This window comes from Glycine max, chromosome 18, assembly GCF_000004515.6.
Source record: "Glycine max cultivar Williams 82 chromosome 18, Glycine_max_v4.0, whole genome shotgun sequence".
NCBI classification, from domain to species: domain Eukaryota; kingdom Viridiplantae; phylum Streptophyta; class Magnoliopsida; order Fabales; family Fabaceae; genus Glycine; species Glycine max.
The window spans coordinates 5,300,615-5,310,797 of NC_038254.2; the positions used below are offsets into that span (position 1 = coordinate 5,300,615).

Consider the following 10,183-nt stretch of genomic DNA (forward strand, 5'->3'; position numbering starts at 1 on the left):
TGAAGACTGAGATGAAGGATATGCGTGTGATGAATATGTTCTTGGGTTGGGTTATGGTTTATACTATATTTTGTTGTCAATGTTGAGTTAAATGTTGCTGCACCATCGTGTTTATATAGGCACTTAACAATGATGATGTTGATAATATTTTAAGGCATTCTTCTTACTACTACTTTAGGTTATTGTCAACTGCTTGACCCAAATTACTCGGAGTGCTCCTTTTTTCTTTTTTTTTTTTTCCTCACTGATTATATATACACGAATACAATTCAATATGATTCCTGAAGCCGCATCTTTTTGTTTTAAGCTATTGTGTTTTCTTCATTCCGTCATGATTCTTATTCTCTTAGAGCCTGCTGGTTGAACTTTACATGATGAAATTTACATCTGTATTGTGTGACCATCCCTTGCCTTCTTAAGCATATTCAATGTCTTACTATCTTTAGAGTTTCTTTAATGATGTCTTAGCATATTTTGAAAGTTCAAAATAAAATTAATTCTTAACAATAGATTCAGGTCATGTAGATCTCTACATTGTTTCCTTTTGTTATTTTCTTTTGGTTCTTTTGTTGTTGTCTTTAATTTATACTTCCATAAAGCTTTTGTGGACATTTCTGACTTTCGCCAGTAATTGGTGTAAATTAGGATCCAAAAGCCTTGGTCAAGACTCATTCATGTCTGTTCCTAATGAGGAAAACTTGTCATATTCCCAGGTGTGCTCTTCAATTCTGCAAAGACATGCTTTTATGAGTGCAAAAATAATTAAATAATAGATTTTGATGCAAATTCCTAGCACATTTACATTTAAAAGTCCATTTAACTTTTGTTGCTAACCATGCCTGGGTGCATTTCATCTTTCAATTTTACATTCTCATAAGACTTGATCCAGGGATAAGTTTTGTGATTGCATTAGTGGTTTTAATCTAGAATTGTCTTTTGGAAAAATGAGTATTGGTTGAACTTCATTGGTCTTTCATTAATATATCTACGACTTTGTGATCATTGTTCTTTTCCTGTTTTTTTTTATCCCCCTGCCCCCCCTTAAAATTAACGCTGAAAAGATGCCGTTGAAACATAACATACCTAGAACTAGTACTTTTTCCGTTGTGGTTATGATCGACAGTGAAGAGGAAGATTAAGGTCAATAATGAAGGGAACTATAATTTAATAAAGCAAGAAGAATTATGAATTCATCAGATTGTTTCTCATTTGTTTGATTGTACTGCAGAATATGGCTTTTCCTGCAAGGTGTTGGAGCGGATTATTCTTTTGGATATAACATGATAAAATTTCGGTGGTTGCATATTTATATTTTAATACTCCATTTATAAAGGATAATACCATGATGAATATATTATGATAATTATCAAATATATTCAATTGTTTAAGCTTTAGTGCCTTACATCACCAGCAGAATCAATTTTATATACTGTTGTGACTTGTGCGCTTATCCTTCATATGCACTTTTGGTGCATCTCAATACTTTTTTCCTGCTGAGATCCTTGATTAGGAGAGTTTCTACTTTCACTGTTTGTCTAGAGTCTAAAGAAATATGAAAGTCCCCGTCCCTGCAAAGATGCTATGATTTGAATTTTAACATCAATGGGTATCATCATTCAGTTGCTGTTGTTGTTGTTGTTGTTTTTCTTTTCAGAGAAAGATGGTTCAGTGATGCATGGAGTGGAAAGTCTATCTTGAACAGCCAACCTTTCTATCTGCTATCAAATCTTTCTTTTATAATAAGGATGGAGGGAATCCTAAATGGCACTCTTCAACCCTTATTTTGTTACCTTAAATAAATGAATCACTAAATGTTAGATGCTAGTCACAGTAGTATACCTTCTATCATATTTGTATTTCTTTGTATTGTGGAATAACTCTGACGTGAATGTGCCTAAAGTAATTGGTTATGTCTCAGTGAATTGAAACATTCAGAGTAATACAGATGTTTTCCTTCTGTATACTTATATGGCTATTTGCTTCCACTGGGGTGTTTTGCAGCTTTCTTATTTTTTCTTGGATCTCCTTGATTCCATCATAGTCGACGTGGCATCAGAGTGTCACAGAGTAGCAAGGCTGGGGCTTGATTCAAATTTGGAAGAAGAGGATGAAGAATTGAAGCTGTCAGCACAAGCCAGGGTTAGGGTGGCTGATCCTAGTAACAGTAATGAAGCAAATGGCAAGTATGTGGTTGACATATTTGGACAAACTCATCCTCCTGTGGCAAATGAAATATTTGATTGTTTGAATTGTGGTCGATCCATCATGGCTGGAAGGTTTGCTCCACATTTGGAGAAGTGCATGGGAAAGGTTGTTCTTTTAACTTCTAGAATTGTTTATTTGTTAATAAAATATTTACTCATTATGCCCGTAACATTAGTCACTATCATAAAGTCACAACGAGTGCTAGCAACATATTTTGTAACACACTCCTTCTAATACACTATTATTGTTTTCAATTTATTGAAAACTACAACCATGAGTGAAACTCATTAAATGAGAAGTGAGACCTGGGTGATTTTCAATCAATTTCAGCCGATAGTAGAGACTAGAGAGTGTGTTAGAGAGTGTATTGCTAGCATTTCTCATTTACCACATGGCATTTGTGGAGACAACTGAAAAAAACTTTAGATAGAGGGTAAGGGTAGCCCTCTCATAAGGGAGATCAAGAAAAACTATAAGTGAAACTACTGAGAAGGATTTAGAGATTAATGATTTATTTATAGACACAATTTACTATTAGGATACACAATTTACTATTAGGATACTATGGCTTTGTTTGATCCATGTAGTCAACTTAGTGGGAAAAAATACTTGGTTGATAATTAAGTGAAAATAATATTCTCAATCTTCATTCATGCATGTATTTGAGCTTTTTGGTTTTTTACTTACGTGTCATTTTCCTATTATGGAAATGCTTGCATGCTTCATTTCAGGGTAGGAAGGCACGTCTGAAAGTGACAAGAAGCAGCACAGCCACGCAGAACCGGTATTCACGAGGCGGTCCCAGTCCTGGTTCTACACATTCTCCATATTCAAATTACTCTACCAATAGCATGAATCGGTTGGCATATGGAACCTCCACTTTTGCAGGTGAGGAGCACTCAAATGGGACACTCGAGTCATGAACTAGTTCATGTGTAAATGGCTGGAATACAGGATCTGTGTCACACCTTGAACTTGTTTCTTCACAGGGAGACGGCTGAATTTAATTGTGTGTGAATATTTCAAACAGTTTGGACCAAAACATAACAACTATCGTTGCATGCATCCTTGAATTGTTGTCTACCTTTACAAAATAACTTTGCTTTTTACAGTGAGGTCCATTTCAATTTTTATTATGTTTTATACCTAGTTCTGTTGTAATTTTATTATAATTTTACTAACGGTTAACATATGTATATTGTGTGCAACTATGAACTAGTATTATTCATGGATGAGAAGATTTTCAGTGTTGAGATGAATAATATGCAGAGCTTTGGAAGTAATGAGGAAAAATTGTTATAATTCTACTAAACTGTAACATATGTTGACTGTTGAGTGTGTTGAGATGAATAATATGTTGAGTTTATGAAGAGTATTTTCAATGTTTTGAGGCAAAAATTAAAATTTTCCGTTGCCGGGACTTGAACCCGGGTCTTTCGGGTGAGAGCCGAATATCCTGACCAACTAGACTACAACGGATTCCTGTTAAAGTGTGATAAGTATATTATATTATTACCACGTTAAGGTATTTTCTATCTAAAAGAAATAAAACTGCAATCATGTTAAACCATCCAAAATGGGAGACCATTTAGGTTGCTAGACTTTTTTTATTTTCATTTTCATCAAAGAATAGAAAATGCAGTTGAAAGTTTTGTTTTAATTTTTTCAAAAGCATGAGTTGTAATTATAAACATTGGCCAGTTTCGTCCCAAATCCTCTATGTTAGTGGCATCTATAGTGTCTCCTTCGACATCATCTTTTCCAACTGCGACCCCAATGTGCTACTTGCTGGTGTCGTTTTTGGTGAGTTCCCAAACGTAAGCCCAGTCTAATTTATGGAGGTGCAGGAGGCAACAGTAGGATCTAATTATTAAGCCCAGTATGTGCTACCCAAACGTAAGCCCAGTCTAATACTAACATATTATCCAATGCAAATAGAATAGAGTTTGTCAAGCCCGTGAGAAATTGACCCACATCCGGCTTTTCACTTTTAGGCAAGGAAATATAAAAATCACAAAGTCTTTTTTTTTACACAGTTATTTAATCTCAATAAATCATGTATAGTGAATTTATTAAATATTAAAATAAGTATCAAAAGTAATTTAAATGATGACTTGTGATTAAACGACAGTGTGTTTTATACCGTTAATACATAAACATTAAGTTCAAAGTTTAAATACAATTTTAATCTTTTTTATTTTGCTTAATTCTTAATTTTAGTCCTTCCATTTTAAAATAAAGATATATATGCACTCCTATTTTAAAAGATTCATAATTTTGATTCAATTCTTAATTTTGTCTTCATTTTATTTTATTTATTTTGGTACAATTGAATCCTAAACTTAATGTATCATTTAAGATACATCATGGAATGATTTTTTAAAATATTTTGATTAATTAAATGTAAGAATTAAAAGAAATAAATATAGATAAAATTGAAGATTGAACTAAAATTATGAATTTTTTTAAATAGAAGAATCAAATGTCTTTATTAGTAGGACCAAAATTACCGATTTAGCAAATAAAGATATCAAAGTTGTATTTAAACCAAAATAAAACAAACATTAAAATTAAGACAAATGTTAATTGAATAAAAGAAAGTGCATTGTAGATATTTTTGGACAAATATTAACGAGTGCCCTTACTAAAGGCTCTATTTATTTAAGAAACTAAAAATAAAAACCTCTTATTGGAATGTCTATACTAGTGTTGTAAATATATATTTTTTTATTCCTTAATGAGTTAGTTAACCAAACCTTATTTTTAAAAAAAACCAAAACTAAGGTCAATGCATAAATAATAATAATAATAATAATAATAATAATAATAATAATAATAATAATAATAATTTTGAGCCATTGTTTATAATGCACACCCTCCAGTAGATTCTATTTTATTAAATAAGAAGTTGGACTTTTTTTTTTATTTTGAATAAATTTCAATAAATAATTAAGAGTTTGTTTAAAAAATGTTTTTTAGCATTTTTATTTTTGGTTTGAAGATCACAACCATACCTGTTTGGGGTATAATTTTTAAAAAAAATGTTATAATGGTTTGAAGATCATCATACCCCCAAATAGAATATACATAGTTAATTTATGGTGTTAAAGTCACAAGTAACAGAATTTACCATTATAACAGTAAATTATGAATATCAAGAAAATTAAAACTTTTTAAAATTGGTTTTAAGAAACTAATTACCTATACTTACCCCGACAGCATAGAAAATTTAATATACATTGGTGAATATATAATGCAATCATGTTGCACTCATTAAAAAAAATTGTTGAGATGATTTTAGAAGAAAAAGAGAAAATTATTGGGCATAACATTAGATTATTTATAAAGCATTTATGAATTTAACGATATATGTAAAAACTTATAATAGGAACCATTATAGCTAAGGCACTATACTTGTATTCAAATATGCTTGTCACTTGTTATCATTATGTTTGGCAAAAATATCTTATAAATTGAAAGTTGACAAGTTGGATGAGTGAATAGTTAATTTTTAGTTAAAATTATTAATGTGATTTATTAAATCAAGTGTTTGATAAATTTGATTATTTAATTGGCTGATAAATTTAAAATGATATAAAATAATATTTATATGATTTTTATATAAATTAAATTTTTATTTTGTCAAGAAAAAAATATTTCTTTATATAATTATAATTTGATTTTTTTAATTAATTTTGAACTCATATTTTTTTAGGAATGCACACCCTCTAGTAGATTCTATTATAAATTTTAAAAAGTTTATAATTTTCTTGATATTCATAATCTACTGTTATAATGGTAAATTCTGTTACTTGTGACTTTAACACCATAAATTAACTATGTATATCATTCTACTAGCATATAGCAATAAACTTGTATAGCATTCCAATACAACCTACGATTCATAATTTAACTACAACTTACTATCAAACACATTAAATTACATAGGCTTAAAATAACAATTGTCATAGACCATATCATGGAGTTCAAAGAAAATGAAAAGGGAAATTAAATTGAAGTATATAGCTGTCCAAGCATGACAAATAAAATATCATCATACCCCAAACAGGTATGGTTGGACTACCCAATTTTACCAAAAATGGTAGCGACAAATGTATATGTCCACTTTTAATCTCATTATCATGTACTCTTTCTTAAAGAATGAAAAAGTTCATTTTAATTTCAAGCAATTAATATATGTTAACTGTGACCACTTTGATTGAAATTTTGGGGGAATATCCCTTGTGAAGATGACACTCTTCAATGGATTGGTTGCAATTTTTACGGATGGAAAGATGACGTGTTGCCATAAATGATCTCCATTATAAAATGTTCTGCATTAATAACTAATGATGGAGATACATTACAGTCAATATGAGATAAATTTAGGTTATGATAATAAAAATGTACAAGATAGAAACGAAGCGTTAAGCTCAAAATTTGTCTCTGTTCTTCACAGTTCAGTGCATCCATTTCTGAGAATAGCATTTTTGATCGTTTCCCAGGTAGATAGAATATGGATGGTTGATAATTTAGTTGTTTAATTAAAAAACTTGTTTCTATTCAAGCATTATCTTGTATATGTTGTAAAAAAATCGACATATAAAATTAAAATACATTATTAATTAAAATTATAATAATTAAATTAAATAAAATCATTTTAGAATATATATATATATATATATATATATATATATATATACACACACACACTGATCCGAATTAAATTATAATGTACTAATAATATCAAAAAAAATATATATTATCATTCAAGCATCATGTATATTAAGATTATTTTTTTTAATAATTATTTCAAAATTTATATTTATTGTAATTTATTCGTTTCATGGTATAGTGAATTAAAATTAAATTCTTCCTATGTACCGAAAAAATATTAAATTCCTCCTGTATACTTAGTGAATACTGTAGAATATAATTTTCTTAAAAAATAAATTACTCAAAATTCGTTTAAATATATTTCAAGTTTCATTTGTTGACAATTTGTGTATGGCTTAACTATAAAAAAATTGCCTTTTGTATTTCTAGTAAGTCACCTACAGTGTGTGTCATTAGTTTCAAGGTTAGAGTACACACACAAAAAGGTTAGCATAAGTAAATCAATTTTGAAATCATTTTATTAGCTTCTAAATATATACCCGATTCATATGAAAGCTAAGCCTATAAAAGCCAATTGAATAATTCAGCTTTTGTTTACAAGATCCTTTTGTATAGCTTCTCTTTTTAGTGTTTTCTTCTAGGATTGTTTATTTTTACATTTAATTTTGTTTTTTAATCTTGGGATATTGCGACTTAATTTAAGACTATTATCTTTTTACAAATTGATCCGTGTGTGTTCTTTTTTATGAGCAAAATATATTAGATAGAGGATACAAGAGTTATTCAACCCACATACACATAGTATCATGCTAACAATAATACTTTTATACACAACTAAGGGTCGGTAGATCATTCATAAAAGGAAAAAGAAAAACTCTTCATTTGGGCAATTAATCATGACCAATACCTAAATTTTATTAGGTCCATGACCACTACTAAAAAAGTGTCCATTACATGAGAGTGTTGCTGTGAATTTTTTATAATAAATTCTCAAAATATTTTTTCTGTGGATTCAAATTCGTCGACGAACCCTGCATTTACTACCTCACTCTAATATTTTTGTGCAACCATAAAACCCATACTAAAGCAAATCATACAACCCATGAACTCTTTCCGAGAACTTTTCCTGTAAAACCATAACGTTGTACGAAGTTATCCTTACAATCTTTAAACATCACCGTTAAATTACTCCTAGCCACTTAATATTTTTTCACCCTTTATCCTCTTCAGTTAGTATAGTTTTACACTTTATTTTCTACGTACACCTCTCTCTCTTTCTTTCTATTTTAATCCATAACAAGAAGGTCAGTGAATAACATTGTTATTAATTATTTTGACTATGTAAGAAAATTTGATTTTGCTTCAGTGACATGATCCTGACCTAATACATTTATTAGATTATGTTCATATAGTTTCTCAATTTTGGTTCCAAAAGTAAAGCCTCACAAGTTCAAGTGAATTTGATACAAATAAGGTTATTAAACTTTAAGAGTTTACATAGACTCGTGAGAGTTTTATAGACTCGACATAGACTCGTGAGAGTTTTATAGACTCGACTCGTGGATTCAACTCGTAGACTCGTAAGAGTCTTTTCATATAAAAATAATAATAAAATATATATACATAACATACCAATTAAACATTTCAATAATATAATAAAGTAAAATAATAAATTATAAATTTCACAATACTTAAATAACAAAGTCTAGTAATGCATCACTACTAGATAATAACTTGCAGATGTCATAGTAGTGGTAGAACATTCTCATTGAGAGTTTATTGTTATTAGAGAATAAGAGTTTGATGTTATTAGAGGTGATAATTTTTCTATTCGGGAACAATATACAAAATGGATGTATGTTAAACACTAAACAGATAAAAAATAACCCAAAATGACTTATGTTTTGGTTTAATTTTTTTTAACTTACTGATAAGTTGACTCAATAGTAAACTCAAAAGTCTACTAAGTTTACTTAGAGTTTATTGAGTCTACTCAGAATTTACTAAAAAGAAAATTTACACATGAGTCAATTCATATAAAGTAAGTAAACTGATAAACTCAAAAGAGTTAACGAGTTAATTCGAGAGTTTGATAACCCGTACACGTGGTTTGACTTATGATTATGGCAAGATCATAACATGTACACTTAGTAAACCAACAAATTGTGAAGTGCTTTGTTATTCCTGTGAAAGAATTGCCATTCTCGTGTTGAGGACAACATCTGAGAGGGAAAACCAAATGGGTCGCTTCCATTAATAAATAAGGTCAAGTTCTGCTAGCAAATTAATGGATAACAATCAAGCAAAGGGTTAAAAAATCATGTTGATATTATAAATCATCCAAAATGCTTTCTCTTTTAATATAGCATCCAAAACGGTAATGAAAGCCTTTGTTTCCTCATAAAATATCAATTCAGCTGTCTCTAGTTTTCAATATCTGAAATTTAGGTAATTGTCATCATCAGGTAATCTATTCCATCGAATTGCTAAGTTCTGCAGATTCTTATGTCTAAACGTTTATATCAAGTATGCGCAGATAATAGTTGTGTTTTGTCGTCACACATTTGTTTTCAAATCATATTTTAATTTTTTTGTACTAATTAACGTAAATGAAGACATCATAATAATTATAGATAAATCAAAATCTCTTCATTTCTAATTATTTATATTTGCTTTTAAAGTATTGATTCTCTCATATAATCTTAATTTGTTTTTCATATTAATTTTAGACTAAGCTATATATTGCATAATTATAAACATGTGACGTCTGATAATTTTCAAAATTTATTATATTTTTACATTTTAGGTCATATTTATATGTATCTAATATATATCCAAACTTTTCAGGCAAAACGTGAGTCTTGAGGAAAGAAAATCTAGCTAGCTCAAAATGCTAGCCTATCAATCAATCATTGATTATTGTCTTCTCTATTTTGGCTTCTTCGGGTTCGTGAATATCCCATTTGAGAATTTGAATGATATATATTATCAACTCAAGGACCACAAGACAACAAAAATACTGGCTCAAACAACTTTAAATTCAAAAAAAAAAAAAAAAGTTCTGGTAGGGAATATGATGCTTTTGTATGTATCCGCGACGACAACAAACCGAACCAACAATTGCCTATTCACGCAATCAAACATTACATTGTATCCCCATTATATATTGTACCCCTACATTAAAAAAAATAATAATAAAAAATGCATGCCTGTTTGGTATAGATATTATTATTGCATAAAGGGCCATTGATATACGTACGAGTAAAAAGTTGAAGACATCATCTTTGTAGTCCGTACTAAATTAACTGCTTGCATTTGCATACCATGACTTCTAATGTGTCGTGTGTGTGTGTATATATAT

General features: G+C 29.5%; 1 protein-coding gene and 1 non-coding gene across 5 annotated transcripts in view; one reads left to right on the plus strand and one right to left on the minus strand.

The window, feature by feature from the left end:
- LOC100798460 (ataxin-7-like protein 3-like) overlaps window positions 1-3,488 on the plus strand; it is a 6,535-nt gene extending 3,047 nt beyond the window's left edge. The window contains exons 2-5 of one of the 4 annotated variants that reach the window (NM_001254684.2): window positions 646-713; window positions 2,002-2,310; window positions 2,937-3,015; window positions 3,094-3,293. In NM_001254684.2, coding sequence (NP_001241613.1) covers window positions 675-713; window positions 2,002-2,310; window positions 2,937-3,015; window positions 3,094-3,128 — 462 coding nt within the window. In that variant the 5' untranslated portion in view covers window positions 646-674 and the 3' untranslated portion in view covers window positions 3,129-3,293. Of the gene's footprint in view, window positions 1-645; window positions 714-1,654; window positions 1,900-2,001; window positions 2,311-2,936 lie in introns of all 4 variants that reach the window. The other 3 variants (XM_014770218.3, XM_006601753.3, XM_041011619.1) reach the window with 3 other exon arrangements.
- A 123-nt stretch (window positions 3,489-3,611) lies between these two features.
- On the minus strand, window positions 3,612-3,684 carry TRNAE-CUC (transfer RNA glutamic acid (anticodon CUC)). Its single transcript has one exon. It is a non-coding gene; the product is annotated as a tRNA-Glu (tRNA).
- Between the last annotated feature and the right edge of the window lie 6,499 nt (window positions 3,685-10,183).